Here is a 21,102-nt window from a genome sequence, read left to right as displayed (position 1 = left end):
GTGAAGTATCAGTATTAGTGTTAGGATCTTTAATTTTGCTTCTCTGTTTATTTGTCATCTCTCATTATCATCTTATACTGCATGGAAAACACTATAAAACCACATTGAATTTATTTAATATACGTTTATATGACTTTTATGTTGGGTTCAGGTGGTTTTTAAAACATTTATACTATTATCAGGGTTGGGGAGTAACGAAATACATGTAACTTAGTTATGTATTTAAAATACAAAAATTGAGTAACTGTATTTCATTACAGTTACATGTTAAATGGGTGGTAATCAAATTACAGTTACATCTGAAAAGTATTTTAAATTACCAAAGTGATTACTTTGAATTTTAATGTCATTTAAACATTAATGTAAACTGTGGCAGGCAATTAATGTAAACATCCTAAGCTATAGTTCTGCTTAAAAGTTTCTTACCCCTTGCAGAATATGTAACATTTTAATCATTTTACAAAATAAGAGGGATCATAAAAATTGCATGTTATTTTTATTTAGTCCTGTCCTGAATAAACTATTTCACATAAAAGATGTTTACTTAGTTTAAAATAACTGAATTTATAAAAATTGTCCCATTCAAAAATGTACATACTCTTGAATCTTAACTGTCCTGTCATTACTGGATGACCCATGACTGTTTTCATGTTTTGCGATAGTTGTTTGCGAGTCCCTTGTAATTGTAAAAAAAGGTAATTGCGACTTTTTATCTCACAATTCTGACTTTTTTTCTCAAAATTGTGAGATAAACTCACAATTGCAAGTTATAAAGTCAGAATTGCGTGATTAAAAACTTATTTCTTACAATTGCGAGTTTAAATCTTACAATTATGACTTCTTTTCTTGCAATTCAAACATTTTTCTGGAAAATTATGAGTTTATATCACAATTATGACTTTTTTTCTCAAAATTGATTTTATATATCAGAATTCTGACATTTCTCAATATTGCATGTTTATATCTCACAAGTATTCTAAAGTATTTAGATTAAGTTACAAAACTTGGGTAACCTAACGAAATACGTTACAAATTACTTTTTAAAGCATGTATTTTGTAATCTGTAGTGAAATACATTTTAAAAGTAACCTACCCAGCCCTGACTATTATCAATAAATGTTTTAGTTGATTTAGACTCTTTATGACGATGCCTTGTCATTTTACCACTTTTACCATAGTGCACGATTTGTAAACTAATAAATTTTGACGTTTGCATCACATAACCAGCTCCGTATGTTCGGCTTTTCTGACGTGGTAATCTTGCTCTGAAGCTTGTGATGTGACGCGCTTGGGTACAAGTCCAGTAAAGACTTGTAGAAGCAGCTAAAATGGCAGGTTTACTTCAGCAAATGTGTTTTTGTTTCACGTTTGCTTTTGTTATCACTACTGGTCAGGTTTAGGGTCAGGTTTAGTGTAGGTGGTGTGTTATTTTCAAATGTGATAAGAGCATTAACCTTTTAGCACCACTCACCGGACGCTTCATTTCCAAACTGACACACAAACATTCATCTGTGAAACTGAATGTGCTTTTGGTGCCACAAACTGTACATTTCACTTTTAAAGTGTCATGAAACATGCTAGAAGCATCATAACGTCATTTTGCACAAATGTTGCCATAGGAACGGGTTTTCCGATGAGCCTGGGTTGCATAAACAGCTTAACTCAGTCTGTTGCACTTTATATATTTATATATATTTTTCTAAGAAATTTAAATAAAGGAAGCAGGGCTACTTAATACGAATTGCATATTTGTAAAGCCAATTCTTTCTTCATTATCATATCAGAACATTTGCATTATTCTGACATTTTTGACTTATGATCTATTCATTTTGATGCAAAAGAACAGCTTGGACATTCTGCAAAACATCTCATTTTGTGTTCCTCAGAAGAGAGAAGGTTATTATCGAAAGACACAAGGGTGCATAAATGATGCCAGAATTTTCCTTTTTTTTGGGGGGGGGGGGGTGAGCTAATCCTTTAACATGTCTTTAGGCCACTAGCTGTCCTTTTTTTCCCTCTATATCTCTTCCAAATCTTGCTGGAACAGAGACCAATCATTATCCCTGGAAACTCTTTCTCTAGCCATGGGCTAGAAAGAGAGAGTCAAAAAACAAGAAAAGAAAAGTGTTTGTTTGATGTTTGCCAAGAAGAGAAGTGCCAGTGTCTAACATGACCGCTAACATACTTCCGCCTCAGCTGAACGCCGGAGTAACCGGAGGCGAACTTTACCCGAGCATTAGAATTCCGGTCCATACTGGGATCCGGCTCCTGCAGCCAAGGGAATGAAGAGATGTTCGTTTTTACTCCTTTTCTTTCTCTGCCCCAAGAACAGCACACATCCATGCTAGTTAGCACTTCTGAAATTTAATAACAAAGACCTCCTGAGCGACGATAATTTGATATGAATCTCTCTCGCTCTCTTCCTCCTCGCTTCGTGAGGAAAGATCGGGCCTTCGGATTCAGAAAGAAGCCTCATATAACAGGCTATTCACGTCGGCGAGGCCAGACTGAGACATTGCACAATAGCATTAATTTCCTCGCTATGACTGTAGACGTACAAGGTCTTATGGATGGGCACATGAAGTTAACATGTACAGATTGCATCCACTATTGCAGGTGTCTTGGATGTTTTCACACAAACCTTTCTCTAGTGTTTAGGTGCCCTTATTTACTCTCTGTATATCTACTACTTTCTTTCGACACATCTGAAATAGAAAAGTATGGTTGAGAGTAGGTGAAATCGCCAATCAAAGTGAGTGTTTACTTGCTGTGAGGTCTGAGAGTTCGGCTGAGGTGAGTGTTTTCATCCGGAGGCAAAACTGTTCCATTCTGCAGCATTTTTAATATGAGACATGAGCGCGTCTACAACTGTTGTGTGCTTTATGCCTTGATGATTTGCACCGTGTCCTCCTTGCCTTCGTCCTCTGGCGAAATAGCACACGTCCTACAGAGCGGTTCAAATCCTCGGGCGAACCACCACTGCTAAACAACTGCGACAACAGCACTGATGCAAAAGTCACAATCACATCAGTCCTCCGTTGCTCCTGCTGAGCTTATATGATTGCAACTAATGTTGACTGTAGTTTTACAAATACATGATGTTTAGCTAATTATATCACTACAGGAAGTGAATTATATCACCAGACAACATAGGTAAAATGAGTATATAGAAATGGCTTTTGTGGGTCAATGACACAATATATTCAAAAAGGCAATAAATACATTGACTTGAATACAGTTCTCCTATGATGAGCATGTTTTAGATTTGAAATTAAAATTCGTTTTTGATATTTTTTTGGCGCACAAAGACAGAAATTTCAGGATGACACCCTATTATAACATCCACTCTCTTAATGCCATAATGAAGAAAAAGGCTTCATTATCATGATTATTTTTAAGAAAACATTATTAAGTAGTTTGGCATAACAGTTTATTATCATTTATCATGTGGTCTAAAAATGTTAAGACCCTCACAAACCTGACCAGGACCCCAATTTTCACTCAGAAATTGCTAGTAATTTTCTTAAATAATTACAAAGAAATGACAAATTTACACACTGAATTAAACATGAAATGTTAAAGTAGAAAGACTGATCTTTGCTTTATTTATAACCTAACCTACATTCACAAGGGTATTCAGGGTGTAACAAAAATATTTTTATTTGCCTGATTGTTACACCACAAGACATTTAATGCAACTGCATTTTTTTAAAAGTGTTATTAGAGTTAAAAAAAAAAAAAAAAAAAAAAAAACCTTATGAGACCAATATGAGTAAAAAGAGCACATTTCTAAGAACTTAGCATGTTTTACTGTCTCATACTGCTCTGACACTCCAAATGCAGCTTTATTAGGACAATTCAGAATCATAATGACAATGGGTAAAACAGACCAAACATAAACAAGGCAAACGAGAAAACACAGGTAACCAGAGAAGAGCACTCAGACATGCAGTGTAACACTTAACAAGACTTCGCAATGAATGACAAAAAAAACACAGGGATTATATAGAGGGTATGCATCGACGTCACTTTCCCGTCGAAAAGGGCACTCCCTCAGCTGGACTGAGTGGCAAAAGAACCTGCTGCGTGACTGGATTTAATAGGGGAAACTGCGAAAACACGAGTAAAACAAACGATTACACTAAAGGTTGGACTCGAAAGTGTTTCTTACAACTTGTCAAATAAACTAATCCATGGATATTGACATGTAGCCAGGAATCGTGTTTCCTGACATTTATATATGCCTGATTTGACGCCGGGGAAATACATAAAGCAAATCTGCCTGTGAATATTTTATATAACTACAATATAGGTAGATTTAAATCCGCGTAATCACTTATATCAATGTTATATCATCATATTGTCCATCATATAGTTTAATAGTATAGTTTTTGTCAGTGTTTATTTTAAAACACACAATTATGCAGAATATAAGATGGTAAATATTTAACTGATGAGTTGTCAACTTAATATATAATAATACAATATATACGGTATGATTTTACCTCAAAATCCAACAATCTGACACAAAATGATAACTGCAAATCCATGTTTCTCTGCTGGAGTCCAGCTGTTTCTATGAATTGCAGCGATCCATTTGCTTTTTTTTTTTTTTTTCTCTGCAGTCTTTAAATATATACCTCAGTCAATCACAAAGCTCTTTTTCGTTTTGGATGAGTTTTGTGTATTTTTTGCGCTGAAAACCAATGCTGCCGCTCAGTCTTTTGCCACTCAGTGGGCGTGACTGCAGTCATAATGGTCGACGGTGACGTCACGTGCATACCCTCTATAGGCAGGGTTAATCAGAATAATGAGACACAGGTGGAAGTAATCAAGCATAATGAGTCCAGGCAATGGGTTGTGGGAAATGTAGTCCATGGTGAGATAACCAAGATGGAAGGATTTCCCTCTGGTGGAAATCAAGGGCACTGCAGCTGGTGGATGTAGCATTTACGCCATTGACTTTTGCATCAGTCCCTTTTCATTGGTCTGACCTGAGGCGTTTTCTAAAAGCTGGAGACATCCATCCATTAGCATTTCCGTTCATCTCGATGGCAGTTGCTTGGCTGGATCGTGGATGTGCTTGAAGGGGATGATGATGAAGATGATGAAAGTAATTAGCAGTTCTAATAGCATTTAATGTTTTGGCAGTCATGACTGCGACGACTCAATCCCGTGACTGACGTCTCCTGTGTTTGACAGTCTCAGCCCCGTGTCGTCGGAGGCCTCAGTGCACGGGAGGTGCAGGCTGAGCGACGGCGGACGGCAGGCTGGAGACAGCGAAGGACGGAGAGGGTGTTTGGCTGTTTGTGTAATCGGAGTGACATACAGGTCCTGGCAGCCATGGTAGCGGTGACTGCGAGGGAAGGCAGCGCTGATGGATCTGTCAAGCGTGTGTCCGTCGCGTGTGTGTCACAGCAGGAGTGTGTTTCTGCCCCTCCTTAGTAGATCTTGCTGCCTATTTGTTTTGGCTAAAGAAAGAGGAATTGTTTTGTGGGGTGAAAGGGTGCACTGAAACATTGGGTTTGTTTGTTCCCTGATAAGTAGATATTTCAGTGTTGTTTTCTCAAACACATACATATGATCAGGGCTGAATAATCCTGTCAATCAAAAGGGGCTGGAAAAACATGTCAGGCTGAAACCTATACTGTGTGTGAAGAAAATGTCTCTTGTGAACAATTTAGGGTTGTCGGAGTTGAGGCTCAATTTGAATCACTGAATCACCCGTAGTTCAAGCCAGGGTTGCCAGGTCTGTGTTTTTTCCCTACACCAAACATTTGTTGCACCTCCCATTCAATAATGGAAAATATATTTGTGCTTTGTTACTTCTGATAAGAAGCAAAGTCTCAGCTTTCAAATTGTGTCCATTTTATCATGAAATTTGAACAATAAATGGCAATTTGAAGCTCTTAAATATGATGTGACAGATTGCTGTAACGCCTCAGTTTAAGCGGCAGCGCAGAGCAGAGTCTTTTTCTCCACTTTACAAGTTATAGCATGAAACATGCATGAACATCAGAAGGTATGTTGAAAGGTACAGTACAACTTACCGAATCATGTCCCATGTGATCAGTGTTTCAAACGCAGAAAGATGTAAACAAAAAAAGCTTGTGATATATATTTATCCCCGGTGGGGATAAGTAAATACCCCCCCACTGACACGACTTAACACGACCGTCCAATCAGCCGTTATACTGTGCTTGTGGCGCGCACTCAAGAATTGAGAATGCGCAAAAATGCGTAAATGCGCCGGCGCGCTGCATAATTACTTTATTATAGCTTAAATAAAGCGCAAAAGAAACTACGAGCAATGACCGTTGTTGTTTTGTTGTAAGTTAAGTCATGAAGTTACCACACATGCGATTAAAGCTGCCTCAAAACTGCATGCATGTATTTGTTGACATGGTTTTAAAGCTATTGTTATCCAATTTGTTGGCCTTAAAATGTCTTAAAAATGCACATATGTACACCAGGGAAATCTAAATTTTCTCACACCCCCCTACCAAACTACATTTTCTGATCTCAGTAATATAAAACCCTGCGTACGGCCCGGCTCATGTGCGAAATTTTGGACTAAAAGTTTGTATGTGTATGCACTGTGATCAAAAATAAATGGGACCAAACGCGATTGAATGTAAAGGTTTGTGTCTCGTTATTCTATTAATAACTACCAATTGATTTTGCATTTCTATCAGAAATTAAGAATTATTAGTGTCATTGTAGATAGTGTTGCAAATATCTAAGCTTTCAAAAAAAATTCAAAACATCCCCCCCTGTTATATACTGTTGTGTTAATGTATATAAATGTATATGTTGAGTATGTGTTAATGTATACGTATATTCTGCTGTGTAAGATAACATGCTCTTGTTTAATACATACTGAATTCATACATTTACAGCAGTTGTAGGAATTTCTACTTCCATAAATTCAATTTCGATTGCTTTTCTGTTTGCTTTCATAATGAAGATTCAACAACTGAAAGAGATTCTCAGTTCAGTTTCTCACAGCGCTGCTATAAAGGGCCGCGTTGAGTTACGGATGTTTTTGAGGTGTGATGGTGTGTGTCTTTCACAGAGAGAGAGGGTGACTTTATAGACTATTAGATATCTCATAAACATTATGGATCTCCATTGCAAGAGAATATTCAGCAAAGGTATAAAGATGCTGTGAAATGGGAAATCTGTCATGTAAATTCAACTACAGGAGGAATAAATCATTGCGGATTTTATAGCTTTATTTCATATCCCCACAAAACCCCGTGAGACTATAAACTAGGCTCACTATTTAAATTAAGGTTACTGTACTATTATATATTACATTTTTTATCTCATTATTATTACTGTATACTAATACATCATTATTATTATTATTGTATGCTAATGCATATATACAGTACAATGGTGTCAGTCAGACCACATATTAAGTCAGACCAACACGTACTCAGTTCATAAAACATGTTGCAAATCAAGAAACAAGGACACTGAAGTTTATGGATGTTTGCTAACGGTAGGAGGCATTTTATCGATTAACAGTTCATTTCAGCGAGTGACAAACATCTGGGCTGTAACAGCGGTGAAATATTCACCTTTGAGCTTTAATGTGCAGGCTGTGAGGTTTAATGCATGCAGGTGTTGATGCCCTGTGTTTAATGCACTGCAAAGGCTAATTGCCTGGCGAGCGTTTACTCGACCCGTTCTCTTTTAAAACCCCAATTATTCAACACACAAATGGTCAAAGTACAGCAGCCTCGACCGTTTCCAAACCTCCCACCTGTGTGCATTAAAATCATGGATGGCTGGCCATTACAAGCTACTAGAGAACAAAGCTGACAAAGTCAATCAGATGCATAAGGAGGGAATAGTCAGCTGTACAGTCAACGTTTCATTGGGTAACAAGCATTCTAGTACAGTGAAGTCTGACTATCATCCTTTGATAGTCAAGTGAAAACAGCCAGTCCTCTGCGGGACGCGAAGTCAGCTAGGGTGGAGAAGTGAAGAGGTCTGTCTTTGTTTAAATATCACAGCCTACTTCTGCTGTTTACTCTGCCGTAAATGAGCAAAGAAAGGCAGAGCAGGGGGGAGAGATTGCGAGAGGGACTGAGGGAGTAACAGCAGTACACAGACACAATCATCATGCATCTTTTTTGGGCAGGTTAGAGACCTCTGTGTAATCTGCATTACATTAGAGGGCTGTACACACACACACACCCACACACACACACACACACTGAGCAAGACGACCTCTCAGATGAAAATGTTATTGCTGTTGTGTTGCACTGTATCCTCTGGAGAAATAAAATACACATGAAGTTATACAGCTGATGTGGATAGCACTGCTCAGATCATTTAGTTTTTCGAGGAAAGCATCTACTATATAATGAAGTGTTAGTATGTGTGTGTGTGTGTGTGTGGTCCTGGTAAACTATATGTTATGGGGACCCCACATGGATAGTAATGCCAGTCATTTTTGACCTTGTGAAATGAATTCTTTAAATAAGGGCATGAGAGACTGGAACTGTGTCTATCTTACCTTGCAGCTATTTCTCAATGATAATAAATCCCTGATGGAAAGAACAAAATGCTGAAATATGCTGAACCATTGTGACAGGAAACCAAAGAAGGACAAATTTGTAGATTTCTTGCACCGCTGCAAATGAATGGCCTCTCATGTGATGATTGGAATAGCATTTTACAGTAAATCTAATTGTAAACAGTAATAGATGATGTTTGATTATCTTTCTGTCCCCTTTTTTCAGGCAAGCCACCGCAGGTTAATAGGGTGACCATTTTAACTAATAGATATCATCATACTTTCACAGTTAATTAATCACAGTACATTAACATTTTAAATTTTGTATTACAAGTTTAAATATGCAAATGAGGCATTATGTGATTAAAAAGGAACTAATTTGCATATATTTCCAGAACAGAAATCTGAACATTGGATAAAGCCAGATTCAAAATTCTTGTTGAACTTTGTTAACATATTAGAGATATATACTCTCTAAAAATGCTGGGTTAAAAACAACCCAAGTTGGGTTGAAAATGCACAAACCCAGGGTTGTTTTAACCCAGTGGTTGGGTTAAATGTTTGCCCAACATGCTGGACAGTTTTATTTAACCCAACTACTGTTTAAAAATGACTATATGTCTGGCTTAAAATGAACCCAAAATAGGTTGGAAATTAAAAATCAGGCACATAATTACTAGAGGCAACATTAATAATGAAAAGGTGAACATTTATTAAGCAATTTAATAAATGTATATTGATTAATTATTATTTATTAAACTTATTAATAAATGTTCATTTATTAAACATATTAATAAATGTCAATTTCCAATATACTTTGGGTTCATTTTAAGAAAGCAATACAGTAATTTTTAAACAATAGTTGAATTAAATAAAACTACCCAGCAGGTTGGGCAAACATTTAACCCAATCACTGGGTTAAAGCAACCTATTCACTGGGTTAAAACAACCCAACCACTGGGTTAAAGCAACCCAATCGCTGGGTTAAAGCAACCTATTCGCTGGGTTAAAACAACCCAACCACTGGGTTAAAGCAACCCAATCGCTGGGTTAAAACAACCTATTCACTGGGTTAAAGCAACCTAATCACTGGGTTAAATCAACCCAACCACTGGGTTAAAGCAACCCAATCACTGGGTTAAAGCAACCTAATCACTGGGTTAAAATAACCCAACCACTGATTTAAAATAACCCAACCACTGGGTTAAAGCAACCTAATCACTGGGTTAAAATAACCTAACCACTGGGTTAAAGCAACCTAATCGCTGGGTTAAAGCAACCCAACCACTGGGTTAAATCAACCCAACCACTGGGTTAAAGCAACCCAAACACTGGGTTAAATCAACCCAACCACTGGGTTAAAGCAACCCAATCACTGGGTTAAAGCAACCTAATCACTGGGTTAAAATAACCCAACCACTGGGTTAAATCAACCCAACCACTGGGTTAAATCAACCCAACCACTGGGTTAAAGCAACCCAATCACTGGGTTAAAGCAACCTAATCACTGGGTTAAAGCAACCCAACCACTGGGTTAAAGCAACCCAACCACTGGGTTAAAACAACCCAACCACTGGGTTAAAGCAACCTAATCACTGTGTTAAAATAACCCAACCACTGGGTTAAATCAACCCAACCACTGGGTTAAAGCAACCCAATCACTGGGTTAAATCAACCCAACCACTGGGTTAAAGCAACCTAATCACTGGGTTAAAAATAACCCAACCACTGGGTTAAATCAACCCAACCACTGGGTTAAAGTAACCCAATCGCTGGGTTAAAATAACCCAACCGCTGATTTAAAATAACCTAATCACTGGGTTAAAGCAACCCAACCACTGGGTTAAAGCAACCCAACCACTGGGTTAAAACAACCCAACCACTGGGTTAAAGCAACCTAATCGCTGGGTTAAATCAACCCAACCACTGGGTTAAATCAACCCAACCACTGGGTTAAAGCAACCCAATCACTGGGTTAAAGCAACCTAATCACTGGGTTAAAGCAACCCAACCACTGGGTTAAAGCAACCCAACCACTGGGTTAAAACAACCCAACCACTGGGTTAAAGCAACCTAATCACTGTGTTAAAAATAACCCAACCACTGGGTTAAATCAACCCAACCACTGGGTTAAAGCAACCCAATCACTGGGTTAAATCAACCCAACCACTGGGTTAAAGCAACCCAATCACTGGGTTAAAGCAACCTAATCACTGGGTTAAAATAACCCAACCACTGGGTTAAATCAACCCAACCACTGGGTTAAAGTAACCCAATCGCTGGGTTAAAATAACCCAACCGCTGATTTAAAATAACCTAATCACTGGGTTAAAGCAACCCAACCACTGGGTTAAAGCAACCCAACCACTGGGTTAAAACAACCCAACCACTGGGTTAAAGCAACCTAATCGCTGGGTTAAATCAACCCAACCACTGGGTTAAGACAACCCAATCACTGGGTTAAAGCAACCTAATCACTGGGTTAAAATAACCCAACCACTGATTTAAAATAACCCAACCACTGGGTTAAAGCAACCTAATCACTGGGTTAAAATAACCTAACCACTGGGTTAAAGCAACCTAATCGCTGGGTTAAATCAACCCAACCACTGGGTTAAATCAACCCAACCACTGGGTTAAAGCAACCCAATCACTGGGTTAAAGCAACCCAATCACTGGGTTAAAGCAACCTAATCACTGGGTTAAAATAACCCAACCACTGATTTAAAATAACCCAACCACTGGGTTAAAGCAACCTAATCACTGGGTTAAAATAACCTAACCACTGGGTTAAAGCAACCTAATCGCTGGGTTAAATCAACCCAACCACTGGGTTAAAGCAACCCAATCACTGGGTTAAAGCAACCTAATCGCTGGGTTAAACTAACCCAACTGCTGAGTTAAAGCTATCTAACCTCTGGGTTTGTCCATTTTCAATCCAAATTGGTTTGTTTTCAAACCCAGCATTTTTTAGAGTGTATGATATATAAATCAGGCACATGATATATGAACAAATCCCTCTGTCAAAGCCTTCAGGATATAGATAGGAATAAAACTGTTTGGTGTATATAGAATTTTTTATTTTTTTTTTTTATACTATAACCTTTTAAATAAAGGTATAACCTTTATAACACCCAAGCTGATCAATGACTATTCGATGACCACAATAAATATTGAATAATGGTCCGGTTTCACAGACAGGGCTTAGGCTAAACCAGGATTAGGCCTTAGTTCAATTAAGGCATTTAAGTAGCTTTTATAAACATTTACTTGAAAAACGCATTACTGGTGTGCATCTTGAGACAAAACAATGGCACTGACACATTTTAAGGTTTGTCAGTGCAAGTTATTTTAAGTTAAAACAGCTCAAACATGCATTTTAGTCTAGGACTAGCTTAAGCCTTGTCTGTGAAACCGGGGGAATATCTTGCATCTTTCCATTTTTAATGCACATCACATTTTTTTAACCAACAAATTTATGTCTGTATGAACCACCTTTGCTGTATAGTCATTTGGCCTTGATAGTCACAAAAATGTAATTTTAATGATTATTTATGACTTATATATGAAACTTTCATCACCTGGATGTACACTTTTTCTGCCTTCCGATCCTTTTGTCTTGTCGTATGTTACCATGTTTTATGTCTGTACTGTTTTTATGCACACCAAGACAAATCCCTTGTACAATTATACTCCAAAGTCTTTATAAAGTATTCATACGGATGATAATGCATTATGTGTGCTTGCCCTTCATTTGCCGCAGAAAGGCAGCAGTGCAGTACGGTTAATTTTTACACACTGTGTCAAATACCCAGAGCAGCCTGTGTCCTCTCTGAAATATTAATGAATCCTGTCGATATGCAGAGAGAGAGAGAGAGAGAGAGAGAGAGAGAGATGCCAGGGCAAAATGTTGACCATGTTGACATTTCATCTTTGCCTAATTAGAACCGCTTTGAGGTGTTTTTAACCACATTTTTATCCACTTGCACTGAAATTCATTCATGCGTTGCAACGAATTCAATTGATATCCATTTATCCCATGCAGAATAAATCCATTTATTCTTGCATTGTCATAATGACACAACACAGCACAGTATCACGTTGTCAGCGTGTTTCTGGAATTAAACGCGAGCATGGGGCGTCCTAAGGAGGCGGCTGCGTGTAATCATCCTCCGTTTTTCCTGTAATCCTGCCCGTGCTGTGTTTGACTCACTGGCTGAGACTGGGAAATAAAAATATCACTGGTCTCAGCCACGGTGCAATATTTGTAAGTCTGTCATGCCTTTCCATTTATACGTGAGGTGCATGTCTATATCCGCGAGGGCAAATGCATATGGCTCTAAAAAGCCGGTGCAAACTAAAGTGAGAGACTGCTTTAGTGCTGTTCTTAGTTAGTTGTCTGGATAATGGCTCTCTCTTGAGGGTTTCCGTGACTCTGTTTTCTGTGTGTAATGGAGAGAGGGAGCTTAAGCTCGCCTGAATGCATCACACTGCCACTACACCATCTCGCACTCAAGCACTCCTGTGTCACACTTCACCCGGACTGAAGCTCAATGTTCCCTCCTACTGGCTGAGAGAGGTAAAGTACTCCTGGAGATGGTTGTTATAGTCAGAGATCCCTTGGCAGATAAACCGCAGGCCTGAACCTCTTGATATTCAGGACGGCTTTGCGAGCGGTGAAAAATAATTGCATTTATGTGCTTTTACATAAAAGTTATTAAAATGGAATGGTATGCACACGCAATAAACAAAGAGCCACAAATCAGATATTAGCATTCGTGCAAAAGCAATGGCATAGAATAATAATTCATATTCTCACAGCCTTTTTTTATCGTCTCGCTGTAACCACATATGAATTTCCAGGGGGGTAGAGGCGGGTGTCAAATATCCTGACTTTCGCACAGCGAGGGCTATTAAAACCGGCCGGCTCCGAGGGTGATGTCCTCCAACTCTTTCTCTCCTTTTTGTGTTCTTTCTCATTGGTTTTGTGTGAAATTATAGCAGCCCCTCCTCTTCATCTCTCTCTCTCTCCCACTGCAGATCCTGCATATGTTACTGAAGGCAGAGACAGCAGTTTTATATAACACGAGAATAGATGCCTGCATTAACGCATCCAGACTGCACGATAATATCTAGTAATCTTGTGTTCAACATCAGCTTTACGAAATTAAATAAGCAGTTTCTCAGTCTCGCAGCGACTGTGCCAGCACTAGAAACATAATCTTTAAAACATGCAGGTAACACTTGATAAAAGATGGAGTTCACCTAAAAAAATATATATTTTATCATCATTTACTTACCCACAAGATATTTTAATATGACTTGTAGGGCTTGAGCTACTTTTTTCCCCATGGAATGCGAGTGGATCAAACTCATTAATGGAGGAAAAAAAGTGGTCAAAAGTTGTTTTGCGCACTATATATTCAAAGTCTTAGAGCTTTATGTGACAAATTTAATTTGATATGATTGCCTGAGAATCTTGCTTGACAGCCATTCACTTCTATTGTATGGAAAAGAGAAGCACTTGGGTGGACATTTTACTTTGAACTCTTTTTCTGTTCACTGGGAAAAAAAGAGAGTCATACAGGTTTCCAAAGACATGAGCATGAAAGCCTGTTCCTGTTTTGCACTACTGTGCAAAAGTCTTAGGCATGTCAGTATTTCCACCCCCCAAAAAATGGTTTTAAGCCAGTTATTTATATCTTTTGCTGTAGTGTGTCAGTAGGAAATATCAGTTCACATTTCTAAACATATATTTTGCAATTAATTTTAATAATCCAGTGAGATTCTTGAATGCACAAGGCACAATAGCCGGTCTGATCTGATCTCACCATCATCGAATGACAGATGAAACTGAGACAAACTAAATCCAGAAGAACTGTGGCCGTGTCTCCAAGACGCTTGAAGAAACCAACCTGCAAAGATACAGTACTGTGAGAAGTTTTAGGCACTTTAAGTGCTGTGAAGTGAGGATGCTTTCAAAAATAATGCCATAAATAGATTTTATGTATCAATTAACTTCTATTAGCCAAATCAAATCAATAGTTGGTTAGCTTTGCAGGTCTGTTTCTTCAAGCGTCTTGGAGACACGGCCACAGTTCTTCTGGATTTAGTCTGTTGGAACATGCATCCACCTGATGACAGAAATGTATTTTTTGGGTGCACTGTCCCTTTAAACAATACAGCTGGAAGAATGGTTTCATGCATAATATGCCAGTTTTCAACTGCAGATGTGGAAAAAGCATACATCATGTTGTTATAAAAATGTTAATGTGCTAATTTAATTAGGGAAATGTGCATAAGGAGCGAATACAAGTCCAGTTGGGCGTTTGCTAATTTTTTGATACATGCAAGTAGGTATCAAACAGTATAACCTCAGAAGCAGCTGCAATGTCTGCTCAGTTTTAGCTTTTCCTTAATGTGTCCAACAATCTTTGCATGTTTAATACAAACCTTCCCTTTAACATGCATGGAGGAGTTTGTGTGTGTGTGTGTGTTTGGGAAGGTTATAGAGCATTAAGAAAGATTCCCAGACAGAGGGAAGAGACTCAGCATGAGAGCTAAACCGTTTTTCTCTGTGCTCTGATTCCTGCAGGAGTGCACCCATGGAGCGACTGCTGCTGCTGTGCCTGGCTCTGTTCTCCATGCCATCCTATGCCATGCTGTGCCCCAAACGCTGCACCTGCCAGAATTTGCTGCCCTCATACACCGTGCTGTGTGCCAAAACCGGCCTGCTTTTCGTACCACCTAATATCGACCGGCAGACCGCCGAGCTGCGACTGATGGACAACTTCATCACCACCCTGCGCCACAGAGATTTTGCTAACATGAGCAGCCTCATACACCTCACGCTCTCCCGAAACACCATCAGCCAGATCCAACCGTATGCCTTCGCCGACCTGCAGGATCTGCACGCGCTGCATCTGGACGCAAACCGGCTGACGGTGCTGGACGACACCCATTTGCAGGGGTTGGTGAATCTGCGCCACCTTATACTCGCAAATAACCAGCTTCACAGCATCTCAGATGGAGCCTTTCAAGATTTCCTAGAAACTCTCGAAGATCTCGATCTTTCTTATAACAATCTGGTGGATTTGCCATGGGACACTATAGCTATGCTGGCCAGCGTCAACACCCTTAGTTTGGACCACAATCTCGTCGAGTTTGTGCCCGAAGGGATATTTTCGAATCTTCACAAACTGGCCAGACTGGACATGACGTCCAACAAGCTGAAGAAGATCCCCCCGGATCCTCTGTTCCTACGCATTCCCGTGTACGCGAAACTGAAAGGCTCGCCGCTGACCGCGCTGGTGCTCAGTTTCGGTGGGAATCCGTTGCATTGCAATTGCGAGCTGGTTTGGCTACGGCGCCTCACGCGGGAGGACGATCTGGAGACATGCGCGTCCCCGCGAGAGCTTGCAGGCAAATACTTCTGGACGATCCGCGAGGAGGAGTTTGTGTGCGAGCCGCCCATGATCACTCGGCACACGTCCAAGATGTTCGTGATGGAGGGTCAAGAGGTTAGTCTGCGATGCCGCTCCGTCGGAGACCCCGAGCCGAGCGTCCACTGGGTCAGTCCGGACGGAAAGCTGATCGGCAACACCTCGCGCACCGTATGTTACGATAACGGCTCCCTGGATATCTTGACGGCCACTGTGAAAGACTCCGGCGTGTTCACCTGCATAGCATCCAATGCGGCCGGTGAGGCTACGGCTCCTGTGGAATTAGTCGTGAACCCTTCGCCGCATTACGACCCCAAACTGGAGCCTGAACCGGGACCCTCGGACATGCCGACTTCCATAAAGTCCAACAGTAGTGGTAGCGGAGGCCAGTCTCGAGCTGATCAGCGGGTCAGCGTCTCAGAAATAACCTCAAGCTCAGTGATGATCCGCTGGCCTCCACAAAGCCACATCCCTGGAGTCCGCATGTACCAGATCCAGTACAACAGCTCCACCGATGACATCCTCATTTACAGGTGAGTTTCATCTCAGAATCTAGAGATTACAACGTAGCTTTCTGTGTATCTGTTATCTATGATTTGCACCAGTGTTATTTTAGTCAGGGTTATTATAATTAAAGGGGTGGTTCAATGTTTTTTTTTTTTTTTTTCTAGGCTTTATTGTGTTTTTGGGGCACAGTTTAACATGTCTTAATGCTTCATTTTTTTTAAAACGCTGTATTTTTTATATATTTTAGCTTTATTCTACACCTCTGTTTCCACTGTCATATGAACGGCTCATTTGACTTACTGCTTCTATGAAGCCACTCCCTCCGAAATACGCAATGTGCTCAGATTGGTTAGCGGGCCCAGTGTAATCCAGAGCCATCGTGATTCGCTGAAGCGTCCGGAAACGCCATGCCCCTTACCATTTGTTACCGGTTACGTGGGCTTTGGTTATATTGTATGCTCAATTTGATTATATTGCTGTATCAAATTGAGCCCGAATCAGACCCAGATGAACAGCAATCATGGCTTTTAAAGGACGTTTATGAATGGTACGCCGCATCCAGTGTAGAAAATATCACAGATTATAAAGGGTTCTATTATCTTTTGACGCGCCGCTCGCGTCCGGTGTACACAACTCTTCCGCTTCCATTATGCTGCGCCACATGGCCTCGCCCACTTTGTTGTGTGTACCCGGGGGCGTGTTTTGTAGGGTTTATGATGTCACCATCCTGAGAAGAAGCTCGTTGTAGTCCAAATCAGTCGTTTTTGTAGGCAATAAACTGCCATAACTTTTAAAGACAATATCTCAGTTTGCATTGAACTTTCAGCGCTGTAACTTTGCAGATACTGTTTATGCTCAAGCAGCAACATTACACACTAACTAAAGTTAAAAAATTTAAATCGCATTGAACAACCCCTTTAATTAAGGGGCCTTTTACACAACACCATTTCCAACTAAAAACGGAAAATATTTTATGTGTTTTGGCCGTTCATTTACATGACAGTGACGTTTTGGGGGCCTGAAAATGCAAACTTTTGAAAATGATACCGTTATCGTGTCAACTACAAAAACGTGAATTTGTGAAAATGGTGATGTCACACGCATGCATGTTACTCGTTCAGTCTATGATGACATCTCCAACTACTGGCCTGACAGCAGAATGCAGCGTTTTTAGTCGTTTTCAGATCCATGTGGACTGGGATCGTTTTGACAATGTTGTCGTCTGTTCCAGTGTTGGGGGTAACGCATTACAAGTAACTTGAGTTACATAATCAGATTACTTTTTCAAGTAACTAGTAAAGTAATGCATTACTTTTTCAATTTACAACAAAATATCTAAGTTACTTTTTCAAAAAAGTAACAGCTCTCCTGTCCCCATGTTGAGAGAAAGAAACTGCAGAGGTGTTGGGTGCACTGTGTGAACATGATGGTTATTGTAGTTCTAGACTAAACATCTCACTTGCATGAAAACATTCAGTATTCCTCAAAACGAATGAAAACAGTGAAATGCAATCTCAGAATTTAAGGCAAACCTGTAATAATTAACTATATTAAATTACAGAAATATACTTTATGTATTTAATCTCACTTTATTTACCAATGTCTTTGCTGCTGACCTTCAATGACCTAATTCAACCATACTAAAAAGCAGAAATCACTTTAGATTTAGAAATAAGAGTGTTGAACTTCCTTCTCTTGTATCCTATTATTCTTTAATCCAGAACGAAAGGTTTGTTTGAGTTACGCCCTCTACTGTACAGGCGTAAATATGCATTTTCTTGAGCCTGAGGTTTATTCATTTCCTTTTGATGTGAAAGGGCCTTTTTTTTTTGTCATAAAGGCAGGAGTATTGTTGTCATCATTCCACAAACCTGTCCTACATTGCACTGATTTTATTCATGATTAGACTGCAGACAGTACTCACATTAGCGTCTAGAAGGACGTGAGCTGCATGTCAGAACGTGTCGATGCTAAATTGCTTTTATTTTAATCAATACCGTCTACACTGAAGGTTGTCAGACGCCCCAATGGTATTTTGATGCACTTCTCCAGATACTTTATTATCCCCTTCCATAAGAAATACAATGATTTTACCAATAATAAAGAAATGATTTGCAGATAGTGTGTAATTTATTTTATTTTTTTTAATCAGAGCCAGCTCATGGTTTCTATTCCCTCTGATCTACTAATTTAAATCAACTTGTGTTTCTAATGTATTCCCAGTTGCAGCAACATCAGCATAATAATTATTAAAGAACAAAGTTAAAAATAAAGAGGCATACATAGTTATTCACCCATTTTGCTGTTGCTTAAGTCAGACATCGAGCTCACAGCTGATTCTGTGTTAGTGAAAAAGTATTTCAGCTTTCTGAAGTATTTTGAAAATATTTATGAAAACACTGCAATGTGACATGGAGATTACAGCATGCAGTTTAAGATTCACATAATTCTAAATCAAAAATTCAGGCTTGAATGTCCAAATTACGATGAAGTTTAATTCATAAATGCAAGACTTGCCGATTGCACATTGTTCAAAGCTTTGTAGCAAAAATCTCTTCTTTTGAAACGCAACATTTGAGAGAGCACTGTGTATGGTCTATCCCCCCAAATGGGTTTTGAATCTGGGTAATTCTGCATTAGATAAACAAATTGATTCTGTCTTTGTTCAAAGGGAGAGGCTGGCATCTGAGACTGGGGGTGTTAATGGCTTATGGCGGAATCCTATTCAGATAGCGGATGAAACATTGCAATTCCTCTGATGAATACAAATGGACCTCGATGATTGCCAGCCAACAAAGACACAATAATATCATGAATGCAGTGTATGAAATACAGCCATATTTTTGTTCTGTGCTAATCAAAGAACCCTTCCCAACGGGACCAGCTGTTTTAGGGTATCTGCTCTACATGTCAGAAAAGCTCTTGAAGGATTTTCATTAGTGCACAGACAGATTGGCTTCCTCTGTAATAGTTTCACCGTGGTGCAATTCAAACTGAATTTTGCACAAGCAGACGCATTGACACCCTTCAATAAATCACAGCGCTTGAGGTGCTCTGAGGAAGACAATAATAACAGAATAACAATAGAAGCTGCATGTCAAGTGTTTGCCCCCGTTTCAGATGCTCCGGAAAGATTACAATGAAGCCGTATTTGCATTGATGTTGAAATATGTCTCAAATTCAAAACCCGATCTTTTGCTTTGTACTATATTAAGAGGACAAGCAACCGTCTGGAAATCCGCCCTATATTTTGGGTCGCATGTTGACAATGACGGCCTTTATGCAGAAACGACTACATTAACGCTCCCTTTTTAGCATTCAGTCATGGCCCCACCGTCGGTGACGACCATGATTTCTCATTGAAGGGATCTGTAAGGATGTAATTAACTCCTGCAATAATCCCTGTGGATAGATTAAGAGAGAAGAAAAGATACATACAGAAAGCAATTTGCTATTAATTATGGAAAAGGCGAGGGGAGTTCTTTGGTTTATAGAGCTGCGGAGTAATCTAAAAGTCTTTCAGAATCAATTAAGAATGCATGCGCCAGACTCCCTGTTGACAGCGAGCCGGGTTAGAGTAGAGATGACTTCGAGATGGTGGCTGAGGTGAGAATATAGAGTGTAAACTTTGAGCTGAAAAGACAGGTTAAATTTGAAGTGATGCCTGGGTGAAAGAGCGCTGGAGGCACAGTGTGCATGGTGCCAAATGAAGACCTGAATGAAGTGCAAGGTGTGGTGTCAGATGGAGTACATTTACATCAACGTGCATTCTCTTCCCAGACGCTCTCTTAAAGCCACTGACTGGAAAGTGCAGACTCTTCTTGGATGACACTTGGAAGTTTTGCTCTATACAACATAAATTTCACACACCCAAGTCGAAAATGTGAATTTTATGCATGTTTCAAATAAGTAACCAGATAAGATCGTTTGGGGTGTGAGTGTGTGCAGGTTACAGAGAACAAAACGTCAAAGAATCATTAAATTAAGTATATACCACAGTCCACAATTATACCACAATTTTAGCACATTTCAAATATATTAACTTTACAAGTACTTTACATGTGCTTTAGTATGTTAGTCAACACATCAAAATAAGTGTACTTAGTATGTCAGAAGATTATTAAAACATATTTAAAATGTACTTTAAAGTAAAACTGTTTTAAAGTAACAATATGATATTCTTACAAAGTGCATTATTCATCATTATTCATCATCGTTAACAACACATAAGGGGTCTTTTATATATATATATATATATATATATATATATATATATATATATATATATATATATATATATGGCCATCAATTGGTTAATTTTTTTTAACTAATTACTTACTTACGTGATGTGATTAAGTTATCTAATTAATCTCAAATTAATCATACAGAAAATTTGGCAGAGAAATTACCCCCAAACGATAATTATTGTGTTAAATGAGAAAAGTCATTATTGTGTTAAAAGAGAAAAGCATCAAAAAGACATACAAAAAGTAGCTTTAGAAATAAATATTTTATTTTATTCAACATGGAGGCTACAAGTATTTATTTTATTTTATTTGATTTATTTATTTATTTATTTTTTAGATATATTTACAGAGAAAAACAGTTTTGGTAATTAAACAT

At 39.0% G+C, this 21,102-nt stretch overlaps 1 protein-coding gene across 1 annotated transcript in view; it reads left to right on the top strand.

Annotated features, from left to right (window-relative positions):
* si:cabz01090165.1 (uncharacterized protein LOC100333421 homolog) overlaps positions 1 to 21,102 on the top strand; it is a 196,734-nt gene that overhangs the window by 161,005 nt on the left and 14,627 nt on the right. Inside the window, exon 3 of the mRNA XM_048168655.1 lies at positions 15,126 to 16,505. Within this exon, the coding sequence (XP_048024612.1) occupies positions 15,126 to 16,505 (1,380 nt within the window). The remainder of the gene's footprint in view (positions 1 to 15,125; positions 16,506 to 21,102) is intronic.

This window comes from Megalobrama amblycephala, linkage group LG19 (genome assembly GCF_018812025.1).
Source record: "Megalobrama amblycephala isolate DHTTF-2021 linkage group LG19, ASM1881202v1, whole genome shotgun sequence".
NCBI lineage: Eukaryota > Metazoa > Chordata > Actinopteri > Cypriniformes > Xenocyprididae > Megalobrama > Megalobrama amblycephala.
Note: the sequence above shows the minus strand (reverse complement) of the source record. Positions and strands in the feature narration are given on the sequence as shown.